Source organism: Phalacrocorax aristotelis, chromosome 19, assembly GCF_949628215.1.
Source record: "Phalacrocorax aristotelis chromosome 19, bGulAri2.1, whole genome shotgun sequence".
NCBI lineage: Eukaryota > Metazoa > Chordata > Aves > Suliformes > Phalacrocoracidae > Phalacrocorax > Phalacrocorax aristotelis.
The window spans coordinates 7,063,246-7,083,796 of NC_134294.1; the positions used below are offsets into that span (position 1 = coordinate 7,063,246).

Here is a 20,551-nt window from a genome sequence, read left to right on the forward strand (position 1 = left end):
TAAAACGTTTGCTGTATTGTGGTAGGGCAGCAATAGAGAAATACTGTGCAAAGGCCATTTTCAAAAAATACAAGAACGAGACACCTTTATAATGTAAGAGCTGCTTTAACCACTGTTTGGTGCAAGTGAATAATTGCCCAGACTATATATTACCCCAACCCCATGCTGAGCATTTTTTTTGAAACACGGTTCTTCCGCAAGCCTTTACATCAAATCCAAAAGCAGTTTACTAAAGGTAAAATGGGTCGGTACTTCGTCGTGTGTTTTAAATGTATGTGTGCGCTGGCGTCTGGGGAAGAGGGGACAGAGGTGGCAAACTGGTCAACGTCAGTTGTATTATTCTCATCTCTTATGCCCAAGGTGTCAGTTTATTCAGGAGAAAAACAACAGGGAGCCTCTGCTTCATTTTTTAAATAATTTCTTTGGATACTAAATGAAGAGAGGACTCCAAGTGATTATTCTCCCTAAAGGAAAAAAATTGTAGGAAGGCTGCAACCTTTGACTTCCAAGCTGTGCAGCTGTTGCAGAAAATGGAGATGATTTTTTTTTTTCCTGGCTAATGAAAAGAGATTTTGTAGGGAAAGAAGAGCTCCCCTCAATTTATTATTTATTTTCTTTTTAAATGGAAGTTTCATTCTAAGATCCCCTGATCTTGTTTTCATACCTGAAATTCAGTGTATGGCCAAATGAGAGATGGAATTGGGCAAAGCATGATATACCTGCTTAAGAACCACAGAAAGTTTGTAAACATGGCATTCAGGTTGGGAGGACATTCTTTCATCTCCCTGTTCTTGCTGTGATTGCTTTTGAGGAGCAAGAGTTGAGCTGTTAAGCACCATTTTGACCATTTCATTTTCCCAGTAAGAAGAAGGGAATTGCTGCACCACAGCAGAGAAGAAACAAGATGGTCAGTGGAGCCACAGGAGCAAGAGATAACAGAAGGCAAGCAGATGCACACTTGTGCCAGGTATGTTTTTGGCAAGCTTCACGGGAGTTTGAGGCTTTGGTGAGAAAGGTTCTGCTGTTTTATCTTCTCTGATAAACCTGCTTACATGGAGGGCCAGGATCAGAGAGTGACTTGTGGCTGATTGAGTGCCACACTCGGTGAAATGGTTAGCTTTGTGTACTTGCTAGTTCATCTAGCTCGTGTGTAACCTGGCCTGTGCTCTCAGCCTGCAAAGTAGTTTCTCTGCTCCAGTCCAGGCTTGAATCTGAAGTATGAGAAGAAAAAGATATCTGTAGTAAGAACGAAAAGAGCCAAGAGCCTGGACTGAAATCAGGAGCTGCGTTAAATTCAGCTAGAGATTATGAGAGAGGAAAGGAGGGGGCAAAGTGGGGAAGATGTGCCTCCCCTTTCTCCTGTTACCAGCTGGTATTCTTGCTGGTTATAGGAACAGCAAGGGGCTGAAGGGAGGCAAGGAGTTGTCAGAGCAGTAGGCAAATGCTCCTTTAAAGACAAAAGACAAATATTGTTGTTAATCAGTGTGGATAGCGAGTAACTCTCTGCTGGATGTTTATTACCAGTTGGTCTCCCACAAATGAGGCTGACAGACCTGCTGCAAATGAGCTTGGGAGTCCTTGTTTTCACGGGGACTTCTGCCATCTCGCGAAATGCAGCCCTGTACCTTGCAGCAATGTACAGCAATGGCTTTGAAAGGGAAAGATCTTGCTGAGTCCTTCTGGTGTAAAGCTTTAAATATAAGACAGCACCTCATCTCATACTCAGAACTAGGGTTTCTGAAGCACTCCCTTTGGTAATGTGGCCAAAACTCTGTGTTTCACATGGATGGTTTAGACTGAGGGAGTAGAGAGAGGGAGATTGCTTGTCAAAAGGCAGTCAGGAAAAGAACCCACCTCTCCTTTGATTATGTTCCCACCAGTCCATGCTGTTCCCAGGATTTCAGGAGGATTTGTCCATCCACAAATGGATTACAGATTATTAATATAGCCCACCAAAGACCAACAGCAAAAATATCCCCACCTATGGAAGCCATTCTTACTCCATTATGGACACACTTTGTGTATGGTGAAAAACTTTTCCCTCATTTCATTCCTGAAATTCTAATCTCTACGTGGCCATGACTGGACTGCTGAGCTTCTGACTGGGGTCAAGACCATGTCTCTCTGGTAACACAAGGTCAGGCCGGTACAGGCACTTCTGTGAGCTGCAGCTCTGAATTGACAGTGAAGCAAAATATTCCGTTTTCTTTGCCAGCTGGAGCGAGCCCTTGTTTTCAGCTCATTTGCTATTCAGCAGACCATGGATTTTTCTAGGAACATCAGCAAATGCTAATCACGAGGGGCTGCATGATAGAAAGTGGAAGAATGCTTGGGGACTAAAGCACATTCTTATTTTCCCCATCCCTGGGGAATATTGCTCCCTGCTACAGCAGATACAATCCTTTTTAGTTCATAACCCACTGAGAAAGTACAAGTTTTAACTGCTGTTCCCACAGGAACCATGCAAGAATGTTGGGTTGTTTTGTTGTTTTTTTTCCCCCAAGTTGTGAGATGAAGGGATAAATAAGTAAGTGCTTTTTAAAATAAGAGCTATATGAGGATTTGCTAATTCTTTTCACATGGGCCACCAAGGAGCCAATATGTGGTAAATCACATTCAGCTGTGTTCATCCCCCCTCCCCTGCCCGTGGCCTGGATTTGGACTGGTGCCCTGGAGGTGAAATGCTGGTGCTCATGCCTTGAGCCATCAGACACAATCAGATGTTAGGTCCTCCTTCTTTCCCTGTCTTCCCCGCCTCCGTGTAGAACTCCCAGTTCACAACAGGGGAAGCTAATGAGAGCAGTTTGTTCCAATGCAGAATAATAGGCACTTAAGCCATGAATAAATAAGAGGTTTCATGAGAGGCGAGATTCATTTTGGATAGTCAGACAGCTGCAGCTCTAGCACTAATGGTTGTTTTCCATGTGGTGCCTCTTAGCATGAGTATAGATATGTTGTAATAAATTGTTCTTGCGTCGTCTTGGGGACTCGGATGAAGCTGGCCTGCTGCACCGGGGCTAAATTTCCTCTTATATGTGGCAAATGTAGCAGAGATAACCATTTAGAAACAGTGCTGAAAGTAACATTTAATGTTAACAATGCTGAATAAAGGGGAGGAGAGAAATGCTAAGACTAAAACATGGAAGCGAGAAAGTATTTATTTTTGAGCTCAGACTTGCCCTTGGGAATGTAGCCATATGTTGTGCATTATATGGCAGCCCCACTTTAAATATTTCAGCAATTAGGATTGAAAAGAACAAAGCGAGACTGAGGTGATTTAACAAGGAAAGTGCATTGTGTTGAGCAAAAGATCCAATTTTTCGTGTTCTCCCTAGTCTCCAGTTGCCAATTGTAGGTTTTATGCAACATTCATTCCCTTCTGACATCTGTGCAGAGCCTGCTTTTTCAAGTGACATTCACTGTATGCAGAGATCTCAGGATATGCACCCCTGTTTGCTTAGAAAATCCCAGCTCCCTACGAATGATATCCAGGCCCTGGTCACTGCTGCTAACAGTATGAAGACAAAGCAAAGTCAGTTCTGTTCCCTGCCTTCCTTTCCTATTCCCCGTTACACCATATGGATTCCCTCAAAGTGTAATGTGTTCCATTGCTTTTAGACACTGTGCAGAAACCAAAGCCAGGAATGTTTTTCTGTCCAAATATAGTCAGGATGACAGTTCTCGCCTGTAGTCCAAACCAAATATCCGCACTTGAGAACCTGAGACCTCTAAAATTCATCAGAACTCGAAGCCACAGCAGCAGTTCTCTGCATTTGTATAAAAGCAGTCGTTTCAGGGGCTCAGGCTGCCTGACAAAGCATGGAGAATATTTTCAGCTATTGGAAAAGACAGAGAGAAAACCAGAGTTCTGACAAAATTCTTGCCCTTGGCACGGGGCAACGCTGGCTGCCAGCAGAGAGGCTGGAGAGTTGTCTGAAGCATTTGAAAGAGGCTTAAATTCTGTCAAGTGCTGTAGATTTGAGGCCACTGATGGCTGCATTTGAGAGTCCTTTAAGCACAAGTATCTCTTGGGTAAGCCATGATATTCTTAACCTAGGGCAGGGAACACGGATGAAATGTCAACAGATGTGCACTCTGGCCCTAAGAATCCTTAAAATATCTACAGAAGAGAGCTATGCTTGAAATTTAACTGCCACAGTATTAATGAACTAAATATAAACCTGAAATTTTGCTTTTGACCATCAGTGGCACCGAGGGTTCTGGCCAGAACTTGTGCACCAAAGAATCCAGATGCACAGTGACTTTATCAGAAGCACTGTTAGCGTGTGCAGCATTAATTCATGTGTCTCCCTAAGCTCCACAAGTTGCATCTGTAAGTTCTGAATACCTCAGCAGAAGAGCTTTCCTCATCTGACTCTCATTGCCATAATAACTGAGGTTTGTCTTGGCCTTACTGCTGAGCTGGTTTCTGAGCAAATATTTGGCTTAAACTTTAAAAGTTTTGAAAGTATTCTGCAGCCAGTGGTTTGGTAAAGTTGGATGCACAGGCACTGAATTTCTGTGTGGATGGGCACATGGCGGGGAAGCGAACTACGTGCTTTCCAAGAAACCCAGCGCTCTCGCCTCTGATCCATCACGGTACAACCTGCTTGCTATCCTAAATATCACAGAGGTCTTGAATCATCTCTGCAGCTAAAGATTCCTGTTCACCCACCACATGCGGGGCAAGAAGATAAATGGCTAATATACAGTGTGGTGTCTTTTGCCGTTCAGAATACTTCAGTGACTCACAGAAAAAGCCTTGGCTGTGCTAGCCTTTAGTAGCCGCATGAATAAGTATTCAGAAACAATTAGGTCCTCAAGAATGCACATTTAGTAAAGCTCTAGATACTAAATTTGGGAAGGGAGGCCTGGGCCAAGAGGTGTTATACAAAAACTTCTACTTTCTTTACGGTGGGACAGAGGAAATTCTTAGTTCCCTCAGGCTTATGTGGTTATGTGAGTTCTCAGTCTATGCCTTAAAACTCAGGCTCATGTAGTCATCTTCAGAAACAGTAAGGCACTAACTGGGTGCTTGGAAGATCCCAGGTTCCTGCTCTGCAAGATTCCATGCTTGTCACCAGGCAAGTCTTTTCTCCTGCACAGTATGGTCTTAACCTATGAGGTGCAGATAACAGCGCCGCCCTACCTTCGAGTCTGATGTGAGATGAAATGCTCTGAGCAACTGTGAGATGCTCAGATACTCTGGCAAGAGGAGAGGGCCCATGTAACAGTGCATAAAATCTTAAAATCTTCTTCAAACACTGCTGACTCTTCCTAGCCGTATGAAAGGTGGATGCACGTAATGCTGTTACGCAGTTCCATGACGGAGACTCAATGTTCTTCCAGCGCTGTGTTTGCTAGCAGTGTTTGTCTTTCAAGCCAGTACTGCTTTACTGGAGAAGAGCTCTAGGCTGAAGTTTTTGAGCCCTGTTCCAAGGCAGGTTTTTGCTCTAAGACTCCCTTCGCAATCAGTCTTTCTGCAGATGTGTTCTTGTCTACAGAAACTTGTTCAGCGGACTTGAGATGTTGACAAGTTTAGGAATGTGTTGTTACCAGTTCCTCACTTCACTCTATGGTCTACAGCTTAAACCAAAATGTAAGTGCATTTGCACCACTCTTTGGAGCTCCAAACAAAGCGGTTTTTCAGAGTGCTGGAGCACGAGGATGTTTCATTCTGCCGGCTGTGCTGCTGGGGAAGAGGGGTAACTATCCCTAGGAAGTTGTAGCTAACAGCTGAGATGAGCCGGTGTCTCAGACTGCTGCAGTTGACTGCTTTGGTCCACAGGAGTTAAAGCCCTGTTCCCTTGCTTCCTGCTCTTTCTTTTCCTCCTTGTTCCAGCTTTCCTTTGTAATTCTATCCATAGCTTCCTTCCGTGTTACTCCTTATTCTATCCTTCTCCTGGTATCTGAACAACCGCTTCACTTTGTCCACTCTCTGCAGAAAGCGTGTTTTTTTCCTCCTGGGGGAGCTTGGTGAAAATTGAAAAAGAAATTTTTCATGAAATTGTACAGACTCATTGGTCATATTAATTCTGAGTTGTTTAAAAGCTCCAGGCCAGCTTTAGTCTGAAGATATATGAAACTTACAAAATGTTGCAAGCTTGATTATGAATTAGGGAGAAACATTTCAGATGAAACCATTTTTCATTATTAAAACCACACAAAGTTTCTGAAACCTTTCAAATGCTTTAGATATTCCCTAGCAATGTTTTATGCTGGCTGGCAACAGAACTACCCCCTCTGTGCCATTTGCTTGTGAAACTGGGGGATTGCACGGCTCCTTTTCCTCTGTCTGGTCAGAACTGCTTAGCTAAGGACACCCCAGACCAGGAGCGCTCGGTGACCAGTGCTCGGTGACCAGACAGAAAAGTGCAGATATTTCTGAAAGCCTGAGAATTTCTGAATAAGCTTTTTAAAAAGTCCTGAATTGACTTAATGTCTACAGCCTGGAGATGCCTTAAAGAACCAAACAGCTTAAGACAAACTGACCACTTCTCCAGGTCTGTCTTTCTGACACGCTCAAGCTGAGGTACCCAAAATCAGTATGATTCTGAAAATACTTGTCTTTCTCAGATGATAACCCCTTACTGGGTAGCTCCCAAGTACACAGAAATTTGCAGGTCACTTGCCAAGTTTCATGGGACAGGGAGTTGATATTTACTTTTATCTGAGCTTGTAAACTCCCTGACCAGAATTTCCTAAGCAGAGAAGCCCTGCCTGCTCCCTCACAGCATCTCATTTTTCATTCTGCTCCTGAAGACAGCCCCTGACAATTGACAGCTCTTCTAGCGTTAAGCATCCCTAAAGAAGCATTCCAAGGGCATGATGCTGGCTTCTGGATGCCTGTTTCTGCCCCTTCCCCCGATTTTTTCATTACATAAAGCTGACAACTGCAGATTTGTCCTCTGTTGATTATACAGTCAGTTAACGAAAAGAGTTCATGTCCATCCCAGCTTGTTTCACTTTGCTGCTTTTCCTCCGCCAGCCCAACTTTCAGCTGCAGTAATATGATACCACTTGGCAGAGGCTAAGAGAATCTTTGGCACATTGGAAAGAGGCTTAATGTAAAGTCTACTTTTTAATTTTTTTTTTTTTTTAGAGCTTTTTGAAACTCCAGTGGTTCTGCACAACTTTGGCAGTAACTGCAGGGCTGCTCACAAATGCTCCAAATGCAACTGTGAGCAAAAGGATTACCAATGCATTCTGTGAAGAGAATGTCTTAGTGTCTGTCGCGTCTCCCTCTAAAAGGTATTAAAGAACAGCATGGATCAACTAGAACAACTTACTGCAAACAGAAGGACCGGCTTCCTCTCGGTTGACAAGAAAAAGAGCAATGGCTGTAGAACCTTTGTGGGATTTTTATGCGTATTGCCTGTGGTGGTTTTGCTGGCTATTGTGGGCGATTCACCTGGAGATGCAGTGCAGAAAAATCAGGTAGGAGAGCAGAACTGATTTTCAAATGCTTGAAAGGGGAGTGGGGACATCAAATAAATGTGCATAAGTATTCTTTTTAGAAGACAGATAAATTCAAGAAGGAATTTAAACTATATAAATACCTGTTAAGGCAACAAGACCTGTTTATGTCTGTTTGAGTTCCTCTTTGCAAAGAATCCTAAAAGGTAATTAATGCGTCCAGGAACCACCAGGTTCATGCAGATTGCAGACAACCGAACAGTGGACCCAAAAGATCTGGGTTGCTTTCCCTCAGAGCTTTGGCTACTCTCCTGAGCTTCCCAGCCTAGTATGATGTGGCATGTGTATATTCCAATTTCTGTAGCAGCTCAGCTTTCCTGGAAACTCCAGAGGCAGGACTCATGGCATGTAAGATCTAAACCGGGAGTTAATGCTGGACCTACAGCAACTATTAGCTGATATTAATTCTCTTTCAAGGGGCGTCCATTAGCAAGATATGCTGGGACAGACTGCTCAGGGGGAACTGTAGCAAGGCTCCGGGACTCTCAGAAGCTGGTCTTAATTTTTGCTTTTAGCTTAATTTTAGCTTTTAATTTAATAAAAACACCATCTTCCCTAAGTGCTCACATCCTCTCCTGCTGTTCATGCTTATGAAGATCCAGGCAGCAGCACCCCTTGTTTGCATCACATGCTCAGGGCTCTTATTTATTGATACTAAGTCACAGGGTTACGTTACTGGTTAGTTTATGAAAGGGGAACTGCATGACTAGGAGAGAGAGAGGGGAATGAATTACGTGCATTACAACTTAGTGAAGTAAATTAATGGAGATCTGACTGCACAGGGTAAATAATGCAGGGCAGGGATGTTGGCCAGTGTTTGCCTTTATATATGTTGGTGTTTATTGCAGTGTTGGGAGAGAGAGTTGAAGCACTGTTGGGCCTCGGTCACCCTTACTTTGTTTTGTATTTTGAAGATAAGTTCACTAGGATCACAGGCTTTTTTTCCTTCTTTCCCCCCGCCCCGGCTTGTTCAGCACTCATGGCTTTAGGGTTTTAACCTCAATGGCTGTAGAAAAGACAATCATTTTTCTCCCTTGGGGCTGCAGAAGTTTTCCTTGTAGAAGCCAGCAGGCTGCTTCTGACTATCTAATTTTCCTCTGCTGATACCCAGGGGGCTTTAAGAAGAGCCTCAGGATTTCACCCTATGCTGGTGTAATTTAATAGCCCAGTGGCAGAAGAGGCAGAACGGGCCGGGTCCATTGCTCAGCCTCTGCAGTGTGTTACCGTAAACTGGAAATGCCACTGGCTGGGCTGTGAATTATAGCGGCTAGAAAGCAGATGTACTGCGTGTTCTGCTGGCTTTGCTAAGGACCAAGAGCATCTATCACAAGGACAGACAGCTACTGAAAAGTGTTAATACCTTACCTCATCCCATCATAAGTTATCAGGTCTCCTGAGTGAGATCAGAGCCTGTAGACTGACTGAGAATTCACAGTACTAGCAACCCTGGGCTATTCCTGACTGCTGCCAGAACAAGTGTGTAATCGGCCCCAATACTGGCAAAGGATTGTAGAGAAAAAAACAAAGGCAGAAAGGATTTGCCTAATTCTACCCTACTTGAAAGAACTGCAAAAGGAGGGAAAATATCATCTTATCCTGTAATTATGAGCTAATCTGCTCCAGGCTTCTATTATAGCTCCAACAGATCATTGATGCACAGGCTAGCTGATCCTCCACCTTGTCTGTGCTGCTCAAAAGGATGCGAAATTTTCCTTTAATACCAAGAGAAAATGTCATTCTCAGTAGAATCAGGGGTAAAAGCCACTGGAGGCGAAGCGAGAGGGACAACAGGCAGTGTACTCGCATCGCCCATGCCCTGGGGAAGAAGGGGCTAGGCCTTGCGGTGAGCAAACCAGAAGGTATGGGTTCCTCAGCCAGATCCCTTAATACAGAAAACAGTGACAAAGGTTAAAAGGGAAAAAGTGATCCTGTGTGCTCTTTCAGGAGCAAGTTGGCATCTGAAGGCTCCCAGAAATGGGATCAAATACCCTGCCAAAAGCTTGCAGCTTAGAAGGCAAGATATTGGTTTCTGTCTCATAGGCGATGCTCTATGGCCCCCGCATTCCTTGCTCACAGAGTCTCTGAGGATTTAAAATTGTGAGTCAGACCCACAGCTGAGCTGGAAGAAAGGCTAAAAGACTGTCCTTCTAGGAAAGAAAGATACTGAGATTCGAACGAGGTAGAAGCTAGTATGGCTCACAGACATGAGCAGAGGAGACTGGTGTCCTGTTAGCGGAGCGTCCCCAGCCTTCTACCAGTCAAGGCTGGCTGTAGGCATGGAGACAGGGTAGTGATCTGGGCAGGATCTGGCAGTTGTTGGTTCGAGCTTCTTGTCTTGTCTTGCCATTCGCTTGCTGTGAGGCCAGGGATAAGCTGTTTTGACTCCAGAGCCTCAGCTCTTCCAGGAGTAAAATGACAACCCTTGCTTTCTGTAGGACGTGCTGTGAGGCTGAACAAACCCGTACTGGTGCAGCTTTTGTAGCGCTGCCACCACGCATATCGCTTAGTAAGTGTCTTGGTGCCTCTGGAGCAAAGGCAACCCAGAGATACTCAGTGTCTTAGTCCTGAAAAGGGGAGGCAGAGTGGGTGGACTTCAGAGTACTGTGTTGGGTCCTATTCTTTTACCTCCACTACTGACGACTAAAAGGCTTTTACAGTTTGAGTCAGACCTGTCACCAAATTTGATGTCTTTTACTGTATGATGGCTTTAAATGCACTGCAGGGTTTCCAGGGCTCCTATTTACTTTGAAGGCATTTCAGATCCACAGTGCAGCTTCATAAAGAGCTCTCTGCACAAAGCCTTGCCTGTTTTACTCATTTGTCCAGTATTTAATTTCTTCTGTGCTGAGGCTGGAGAGCAATAGGAAAATGAAAAAGAAATGAAAACTTTCCAGGAAGAGCTGCAGACTCACTGTGGCCAGAAGCCTACTGAGGCCTCACTTCTGCTCCGTCTGCTGTGCTCCAAGAGGAGAGTGGAGAGGCTGCAGTGCCCTATTCTGGGGTTATGCAGCAGCTCAAGGGAGCCAAGAGCACTGATCCTCTGTGATCCTGTGTTGAGGAGCGCTGCTTCCTTCCTTTCCTTGCATGCCTGATCTAAGACGTGCCCCAAGAACCCCTCACAGTATAGCCCCTCTTTTGCTCTGGGTTGGTTTTGTTCAGCACTCTCGGAAGAGGCGTACTGTGCAAAGCACTGACCGCTGATGCACTAGTCTTGTCTCCTGGACACCCTTAAGGGAGGGAGTACCAGCTGTGCTCCCCGGCCCCCAGAAGTCCTGGTACGTACCACTTTTACACTGTTAGTCCTGCAGTCTCTCCCACCTCTTTCAACCTCCTGTTCTCTCTTTTAAGGAAGATGCCACATCACCTGGTCTTCTCGGAGTGAGTGCCTCTGCTTTGCACAGTCCAGCATTCCCACCTCAGCCTCCAGCCCGGAGAAAACGATACACGATCACACCAGGGCACTTGAAATGGGACCACTTCAACTTGACATACAAGTACGGACTTGCATTAGCCCTAAGAATTAGTATTTTCTAAGTGAAAACGGGGCCTGTGTTTTTCCTGCCATGCGTATAGATACTAACCATATGCCTATTGCTAATCCATTTGCCAGTGAGCGGATGGATAGCTGCCGAAGCCACTCCAAAGTAGGAATTATTTCTACCAGTGCCACGCCTCTCACCTCAGCTGTGGATCATGTGAAGCATTGTCACTGGATTAGAAGCTAGTAGCACATATGGCTGCACGCTGAGGCTATTTACAGTAAAACTAACTGCTCAGGGGCAGATCCAGGCTTCAGAGAGACCGGCGTCCCAGAACTGGGGACTCCCCTCAGAAGGCGGTGAACTGAGTATTAACTCTGTCATGCTGGTATTGTTAAGAGCGCTATATGAGACTAAGTCATCACTGAGGGAAATTGCTGTTGAAAGAGTCTGTGATTTCAGGAGGACAGAGCTCTGTTTGTCCTGAGTGCTTTTAGGGATCTCTTTTTCCCTGTTGTCTTCTGGAGAGGATGCCAACTCTTAGATTACTAACAAATAAACAATAAAAATCCTTTGGCAATTCCAGGGTGAGCGAACGTTAACCCTAATATTTTCAGACGTTTCTGCCAAGGGAAGTGGCTGTCCCGATTACTGATTTCTGGCCGGGTTTACCACTGCTCAGAACCAGCAGCCCTTCAGCAGTACCATACAGCCACAGAGCGGTCTGGTTTCAATATGAGGGAGCTACGTAAATGTGCAACGCTAGTAGTACTTTCAGCAAGCAGGCTGTTCAGAGCCAAAGTTGACCGAGCCCTATGGATTTTCACACCAAACGGTTTCTCGTTGCTGTCTGGCTCTACTGCTGCTGCTGGCATAAGGCAATGTCACTCCTGTCTGGTGTTTAGCCTCGGAGCAGCTCTCTTCCTTATTTGAGCCGTGGCTGAAAGTCCCCTGAAAGTGTCCAGTGCGATGGGCTATGGTGGCAGCATCCGGAAAAGATGCTGTTTCTCTCTGGGAACATATTAATGGCACTGTTGAATGTTTTTCAGGAGAGCTAGGATGAGTTCACACAGAACGAGGTTCAGGGAATCCCCTTAGGAACAGTTTCATAAGATGAGCATCGGCAGGTAGAATCAGACTGTCATGGTAGACCTCAGACTAGCCATAGTCCTGGAGGTTTGACTGAAGAAAGGCCTGTTATTCACTCCTGGCTGAGAGTCTGCACCTTCGGAGACACGGGAGCCAAATCAGGTTTATTTTCCGTGTCTTATGTGATGACAAAGGTCCTCTTAATGTGGCTGCTAACTCCAGCCGCTCCTGACTTCACAGTACAGAGCAAGCCCCGAACCTGACCTCTCAGGAGGGTTGCAATCACTAACTGTTAAACCACAGTGGCTTGAATGGCAGGTCACTTCGGATTTCAGAAAACCCTTGAAAGTGGCCTCTGGCAGCAGCGACGTGTTGCAGCTTTTCTTTGGCGTTGGGCTGAGGGCACTGCTATGGAGCTGCGAGGGTCTCTCATGCTGTAGCTCTGGAAAGCTGACCAGGCTGTGACCGTAGCGGGTGGGGGAGTTTTCTGTCACCAACAAACAGGAAAGGAAAGCATTTTGAGCTGTCTTTGCAGTGGGCTTGCCTGAGGTAATGGAGGTAAGGAGTGAGGAGGGCAGGTGGGGCAGCAGCAGTTGCTTCTGTCTGAGCTCTGCGCTAACCCCTTTCTTCCCCACAGAAGCAGGAGGGGGAGTATCTCAAGGTCACCCAATTCAGGCCGGGAGGATGATTTGCAAGGTGCGGCTGGTGCTGCAGTTACCTCTGTTCTCGCGGTAGCTGTTACGCCGTCAGCTACGCAGCAGTCTCGTCGTAACTGTCACTGGCCTTATTTGCTGGATGCGCGGTGGTGGCTGTCGCCTTGCTCGGTGGGTGACGCTGCAGTGCTCATCAGTACGCACTGACTTCCCGGTGGCAGCAGGGGTTGGTTCTGCCTGTAAGCCCAGACCAAGAATGAGTGGGTGGCATGACCCTGGCTCCTTCACACTGAGCAGAGAACTTGGGTATCCCCCTTTACGCTCATGCCAAACAGACTAAGCCTCATGATAGTCTTATTTGTCCAGGTTTACGCTCATTAACAGCCTGGCTTGATACGAAACCTTCTGCTCCCTTTAGGATGTGCTGGGACGAAGGGAGAACATAAACAGCATAGCTAAAATACAGCCAGAGGGGATAGCAGACTATACACAGCTTTTCCCAATTGCTACACTTCAGGCAATTCCCTGAATGCAGATCATCTTTTGGGACAAGGTAAGTTTCTAGGAGCCATCTATACATTTCCATGGTTCTGCCATCCTGCACCAGCAGTTTTCTTACAGTTCAGCTGTATCTATACCTGTGGCCTAAGCAGGAACCTCTGTCGAGTCTCTCTCCCAAGTAATGAGGTTTGGTGTTTTTTTTTTAAAGGAGAAAACTTGTTTTCCTGTCAAAGCTTCGATATTCTCTGGAACGCTCATTCAAAAGTTCTGCCCGAGAGTGTTATAACCCAGTGTGTGCACATACGCGGGAGCCGAAGCGTCACGAATAGGAGTTACCTGGTCTGCTGCGGAAATGCAGCTCTCTCCTCTTCTAGCAGCGCTGCTCAACAGACTGGGGGATGTTGGGATAAAAACGGTTTTCCAAGAGAACCTTGTCTAAAATGACATGCTTGAGGCGCAACTAAAGGTTTAGTCCAGAACACGTGATTATAAAGAACATCAGTAACATATTAGTTCCTGCCCGGGGTTTATTAAATATTCTTACTGTCCGGTTCAAGCTACTCCTGTTTTGAACCTATTAGAACGGATGGAAAGACCTGATTGTCTGATGCGGCCCTGAGAGCCTTCAGCTGATGTTTGAGAAGGGGACGGCATTTTCCTGAAGTAGTTCTGTGTTCCTACAGAATCCTGTCCTTCCCAAGAAACCTCATAAACGCCAGGGACACGCGCAAGGGACTAGCGGCCGCCTTCCGCATGTGGAGTGAAGTTTCACCGTTCAGCTTCAGAGAAGTGCCACGCCACGTAGCTAGTGACTTGAAAATAGGTAAGAGTGCACGGGCGCCGCCAGGACGCTGTTGGTGTGGTAACGCCACGAGGGACGTGTGGAGTTCCGCTGTGTAAACCAGGCGTTCGGAGGCGGGAGAAGGTCCTCCTTTGCTGCGTGGACTCAGCAGGGCCTCTTCGACAAGGACTGGGGCATCGTTTGCCTTTAGTCAGGTAGAGAAACTACTTATAGTTGCTCTAAGGGGATGGTAATGTCATAATTAGCACTTTTTGTGTACCTTGCAGTCAGGAAGCTTTAGGTATTTGACAAGAATTAACCCTCAAAATCTGCCACTGGGACAGGATTATCTCTGTTCCACAGCTGAGGAAACTGAATATTGAAAGGTGAAGTAACATATCCAAGGCCACACGGAGCCAAAGAGCGGGTGATGGATTCCAGCTTGTTTATGGTTTTAGTCTCCCTTCTGTTGATCCTGTTGAATCGCCATCTTTTCTCTGTCCTCCCTCTCCTCCCCTTCCTTCTGCCCCCGTAGCACTATGCAGTAGTTCCTTCCCGAGTGTCTCAGGCCTAGAAAAATGTTAGTGCTGAGGTGATATCTGCTCAGTCTCAACTCCAGATGTAAATTTTTCGTGGGATTTATGGTCTGTGTGAGATAATTATTTCCTGTGCAGATGGCAGCAATATTGAGATAACCAGATTTACCGTTGTTTCGCAACATGCGCTTCGCTCTCGTGTTGCATGACGCTGCTTCCCAGGGGCCTGTCCCGCTGCCACGTGGGCTCCAGGTGGCCCAATTCCAGTGGGCGCGCTGCGACGCTATCATGATGCTAGCAGAAAGATGGCAAGCAGCTATGACTCTAGGGCTCTTTATTTACATTTAAAATGGCACAATTAATTACAACCTGGGGTGTTTCACTGTCCAACTTCTCTCGCTCTCAAAAAGAAAAAGCTTCCATGTGCTGCTGCAGAAGGAGCTCAGCGTTCCGCTCTGAAAGTAGATTTATTTGTGTCCATTGGAAAGAGCGCTAAATCCAGGGTCGTCACAGGGCTGAGCTGCACCACGTAGCCATCATTCCTGACTGTCGCGTTGTGTTTATTTCTTCCCTTTGTAGCTCTGTAGGTCTGAAAACGTGCGGGATACCTTAAGAGATTTGGGTTTTTTTGGTAAACCACAAGTTCACAGATGTCTCTGTCCTGGATGGGCTCACTCTGCTAGCTACACTAAATCTGCTGCTTTTTTCCCCAGGCTTCTACTCTATCAATCACACAGACTGTCTGGAGTCTCTCATCCACCACTGCTTTGACGGCACGACAGGGGAACTTGCCCATGCCTTCTTCCCACCCAACGGGGAAATCCATTTTGATGACCACGAATACTGGATATTGGGAAATACACGGTTCAGCTGGAAAAAAGGTAACACACGTCTCAGGGAGCACATCATTAATGCTGGTAGGATTTAGATTGTAGTCCTTCTTCTGGGGTTTACCTACTATGGGAAAGAGACAACAGGAAAGGGTTTTGGAAGTGGTTGGTCTTGCTGGCACGTGACTGAGCTGCTGTAAGGGAGCGTATCTGGGGCAGCGCCGGGGCTCTCTGGACAGCTCAGTGGACTTCGATAGGTCATAATTACGCCTGGCTTCTGCCCAGGCAGGTGCTTCTCTGAGAAGGGCCACGCACATTACTGCAGCTTGCTGGCGTGGCTGTTTACACTTTAGTTTTCCCGGGTCTGGAGTTGGTTTGGGGTTTGTGGGCACCTAAAAATGTCTGTTACTTATAGCTTGGTGGTTTTTTTCTTCTTGATTTGTTAAGCAAATTAAAAGCAGATGGTCCCTGCCTAACTAGCACACTTGGTTCATACTATATGACCAACTCAGTACTTTTTTTGAAAGTAAGATATTTTGCTTTTCACAAAATAAAAAGAAAAGGGGAGATTTTAGGTGCCACAGAGGCACTTCTAGCCGCCTTGCTTTCCAAAGCACAGCAACAGCTAAGGTCTAGGGACAAAGACCTAGGACAGATGATTTTTAAAGCAAGACTGTCCATGTGTATTAAATTATTATGCAAGATATGCATCAGTAATAACACCTCTTGAGTCATCCTTCAGTTAAAACCCATCTCTGCTGGAAGCAGCCTTCAAGATGCTACTGAGAAACTTGCATTTGACCTACAGGCTATGGGGCGGGGGGGTTTGCAGAGGTCAGTTGGAGGCTCTTTCAGCCTGGAATATTCCAGCCAGCACTCTCCCTCCCGAGCAGCCATTTCCAGTTACAGCTCGGGGCTGTGGGAACACAGCTACCAGAAGGATGACAAGAGCGAGTATTGCACAGGGCGCTTGCCTTCATTTCAAACGTTGCTCTTTCTGAGTCGCCTTCCTGTAGTCTGGCAGAACAGCTGGGTCCTGCTGTTGGAAATTAGAAGCATGTGGAAATAATTGGCTTGTCTGTTTGCGCCTAAGCAGCTACAGAGAGGATGAAACTGGGGCCACCATGGATGAGACCATACTGTCCTTCTGCTAAAATAGTTCCCCTGGTGTTACACCAGCATCAGCAAATGTACTTCACCACACAAAGCCAGCTGGTTTTCCACTTCCGTTCCAGGTGTTTGGCTTACGGATCTGGTACATGTAGCTGCTCACGAAATCGGCCATGCCTTAGGACTCATGCACTCCCTGAACCCCAATGCCCTCATGCACATCAATGCCACGTTGACTGGGAAAAAGACCATCTCTCAAGACGAAGTCTGGGGAATTCACAGGCTTTACGGTAAGGAAGGCAGGGTTGGGCTCTGGGCGCCTCTGTGTAAGGAACATTTGCTGAAGTGTCAGTTGGACCCTGCGGAGCTCTCGTGGTGTTAGAGCCTCCTCCCTCGGCAGGACGAGGCTGTAAGCTGGTGAGCGGCAGGCAGGAGGACGCTCGCTCCTTTTTATGCAAAGTAAAGCTAAAAGGCGGTGTAGCGCTGTCCATTTCCAGCACTACTCGGTTCAGACACGATAGACAGGAGCCTGGAAGTCTTATAGACGCCAGCCTTCCACCGCCCCAGAGCTGAGGGAAGGTTTCAGGGGGCGTCAGTCTACTCTGTTCTGACTGAGCTGCTACTGCAGAGGCCCCGGCACCGTGTGTGCTCTCGCATGCGCGGCTCCTCGTGCCCCAGCCCAAACCAGCTCTGGGCATGGACTCTTTGGGCCTTTTGTACTGTGGCTTATACAAGAATAAAAAGAAGGCTGCTTTTAGCCATGGCCAGCCCTGACTTGGGTTTGTACATTTGCAGGCATCAAGTACACAAAGGGAAAGCTCAGGTGCAAAGGAGGGGGAAGGCAAACAGCTGTTAATTATTCTTTTGGCTGGACTCAGATGTATTAATACAACATGACAAAACTCTCTGCAAACTAAACACGCGCTGGCAAGATTCTCTTGCGCTCCGACACATTTGCCTGCTCTTCTTCAAACAGGACCTAGGGTAGGACTTAGAAATAGCAACTGTCTTGAATCACTGCTGCTACTGCATCAAAGTAGCTCAATTTCTAGCCCACTGCTCATATAATAATGGCACCCTGCTCTATTTATTGTACGCCTGGTTTAGAGTCCTTCCTGTCTCAGCTCTGTTTACACTGAACAGGCTGATTTAGGTGAAATGCCAATTTGTTTCTCAAGAAGGAACAGCCTACCCCGCCCTCTAATGCTTTGTCTCCTCCTGGTGCAGGATGTAAAGACAGATTATTTATGTGCCCATCGTGGGCGCAAAAAGGCTTCTGTGAGAAACGCAGGAAGTTGATGAAAAAGCACTGTCCATCTACCTGTGACTTCTGCTACGGTATCTAACTTTTCTTCTGGGATTCTTGGTGGCGTTTGCCCAGAGGGAGGAGGTAAAAGTTAGGCAATGTTTGCTGCAGGACCTTAATTCCTCATTAAAGATCAGTGGATGCAAGTGACCAGCCCCATCCAGCTCGAATGAGAAGCTTAGCAGAGATGGCCTTTTATCCATCTGAGCCAAGATCAAGGCTTGGAAGTAGGCGGCAGCTTTGCTGTTTAAACATTTGTGGACTTAAACATTAAACTGTCCTATTCTTCTCTAGTTTAACTGAACCAATGACAGGGAGTTTCTGAAAACGCCACTGCTCGGTGTGCCTCAGACTGCTTCCCTTTTGGACCCAGCTGAGGAAGGGAGATGCTGATGTGTTAAATTCAGAGCTAAGCGATGCAGCACAGTTCCTGGCACAGCTGGACTTGAGCTGCTCTGCAGAACAACAGATAAAGTATGTTAATCACCTTAATCTAGTCTCTCAGTTTTATGAATCCAGATACGGGACTAATGCAGGATCAGGTCAAGTTACTGCAGCTGCGGAACTAAGCTTCAGATAAATACCTGCTGACCTTAAAAAGATGTACCATATACCCAGTACCTCTTTCTCCCAGACTGAGGTATTTCTTTAGGCCAGGTTACCGCAGAGATGCAGTCAGGTAATGACAAACCCATGCACTCCAGGGGACTGTTCATACACTGAACTTATACTCGTCCATATATTTGAAATGGGTGAGTTGATTTTTATCCATCTCTGACAGTTTACCTGCCACCACATTGTTACCTTTGCATATGAATAACGTTACACGTCCATCCAAGAGCTGCTCAGTCGGAGGCATTTTTAAATTAATACTTTTACGTGATAACGTAATTCCATGGAAGCGTTTTGGAGCGCCTAAAGCTTGATAATGAGGTACGCTAACTTCTGCCGTTTCTTTCTCTCACCGCTGGCGCACAGAATTCCCATTTCCAACGGTTCCCCCTACTCTGCCCCCGCCAAGGACAAAAACCAAGACTGTTTCTGAAGGCAGGAACGTCACCTTCCGCTGCGGACAGAAGATAATTCATAAAAAAGGCAAAGTTTAGTAAGTATTCTATCGTTTATTCCAGGCCTTTAGGAGACTTTGCAGCTTACATACCGAGGAGGAGGAGGCAGTATGACAAAACAGTGTAAATCAGAATGCAGTTTACTTTCTGGAGCATGTCACTGTCTCATCTGGCACCCAGAGCAGAGAGGGGTGGTGGCTGTGAGAAGGGAGCGTGCAAAGATTGTTCATAACATGGCAAAGCAGTTCATCTGAAGGCAGAGCCATCAGAAATGAGCAAGCTGAGTTGAAAAAGGGTAAAATCCAACTCACGTGTATAGCAGGAAGATAATTCTTACCACCAAGACAAATTCCCTGGCCCATATTCTGCAGAAAAACTAGTCTTAAATTTACCCTTTCAATTAATAGTTCGTTAGCTCTTACTAACGAACAAGCGTGTTATTTCTGGATGTATCTAAGATTGAGAGAGACGCCCATGTCCATGGGTTAGTTTGAACCGAGGACCCCAATTCCCATCAGCTTTCAGTAAGCTTCAAGCCCCTGAATTACGCAGGATAGGGCCCTGCTACAACTGCATTATCCACCTGAAACACATCGTAACACTTCTAACCTTGCTTTGCTGAAGCCCCCCACACCCTATACTTACTCAAGCAAAGCTTAGTAGGAGAAAGAAGAACCACTAACACGTACTGCATTGTACTGGATGTTTTGTGGTTTAATTTCTGTTGCTTTTTCTTATGACAGCTGGTATAAAGATAAGGAGCTTCTGGAATACTCATATCCAGGTTACTTATCCTTAAATGAAGATCACATGAGCATCATTGCAAATGCAATTAATGAAGGAACTTACACTTGTATAGTAAAGAAAAAAGAAAGAATCTTGACTACTTACTCCTGGAGAATCAGACTGAAGCACTAACGAGGGCCCTGGACCGAGCACTTCAATTACTGCTAGTTCTGGTTCAAAATCAAAACGTTTCTTTGGCATTTTATATTTAATCTCCGGTAGTGCAACTGACCTAAACCAGCTGCTTCCGTACCTTGGGCGAAAGAGCCTCAGACTTGATTACTGGAACATAAAACTTCTCCAAATTAGTTCTAATGATAAAGAATTTATCAGGTATGTGCTGTACAGAGAATTACATTTTTTTAAAAAAAAAGTAAAGTGTCAGATTTTGTAATTAAACTACTTGGATCACTGCGGCTGCTGAACAAGAACCGAACCCTTCATCGAACAATCGGATGAGCAGATCGATGGCGCGGCTGTGTTGCAATGGAGGCAGAGGTATTGTGGAAAGAAAATGACCCGTTATACTGTGTTTTGCTGTCATTTGTTTAGATCCTGGTGCACAGAACTTATAAAAAAAGTATAAGACCTAATATTACTTTTTCTTTCACTTGTCAGAAGGAGGCTGTAGGGTCACAAGAAACTCTTTCTAATGACGCCATTCCCCATTTCGACACGTTCCGCTCAAGTACCCACAGAACACCCTTCCCCCCCAGCCGCTTTCCGGTGGTTCGTATTCATTACTCGTGTAATCTTACCCCAAGAGACTCTTTACCTCCAGCAGCAGCTCCTCATAACTTGTCCTTTAGGCGTGCGATCAATAAGCTTCTCGACTCCTTCGACAGCGATGAGGTGATTTCCATCACTGGCCTCCCCAGTCACCCAAGCGATGAGGTAAAGGTGCCACATCCAACAGGAAAACCGCGAATAGTCGTGG

The 20,551-nt window shown here is 46.0% G+C and overlaps 1 protein-coding gene across 3 annotated transcripts; it reads left to right on the top strand.

Annotated features, from left to right (window-relative positions):
* Window positions 1-858: 858 nt before the first annotated feature.
* On the top strand, window positions 859-20,205 carry MMP23B (matrix metallopeptidase 23B). Of its 3 annotated transcripts, none has more exons than XM_075114325.1 (8): window positions 859-967; window positions 10,825-10,970; window positions 13,882-14,021; window positions 15,229-15,396; window positions 16,581-16,745; window positions 17,683-17,793; window positions 18,740-18,866; window positions 19,572-20,205. In XM_075114325.1, the coding sequence occupies exons 1-8, from the start codon at window positions 905-907 to the stop codon at window positions 19,744-19,746; spliced, it is 1,095 nt and encodes a 364-aa protein (XP_074970426.1). In that variant the 5' UTR covers window positions 859-904; the 3' UTR covers window positions 19,747-20,205. The 3 variants fall into 3 exon arrangements, with proteins under 3 accessions (XP_074970426.1, XP_074970425.1, XP_074970424.1); XM_075114324.1 differs by lacking the exon at window positions 859-967 and adding an exon at window positions 6,787-7,437 and having other exon boundaries at window positions 10,829-10,970; XM_075114323.1 differs by lacking the exon at window positions 859-967 and adding an exon at window positions 6,908-7,437.
* The last annotated feature ends 346 nt before the right edge of the window (window positions 20,206-20,551 follow it).

Excerpts from the sequence above, each read along its gene's own strand:
- MMP23B (XM_075114323.1), top strand. The coding sequence starts at position 7,267 with ATGGATCAACTAGAACAACTTACTGCAAACAGAAGGACCGGCTTCCTC. Across the intron at positions 16,746-17,682 it reads GGGAATTCACAGGCTTTACG|GATGTAAAGACAGATTATTT; the intron begins GTAAGGAAGGCA and ends CTCCTGGTGCAG. Across the intron at positions 18,867-19,571 it reads CATAAAAAAGGCAAAGTTTA|CTGGTATAAAGATAAGGAGC; the intron begins GTAAGTATTCTA and ends TTCTTATGACAG.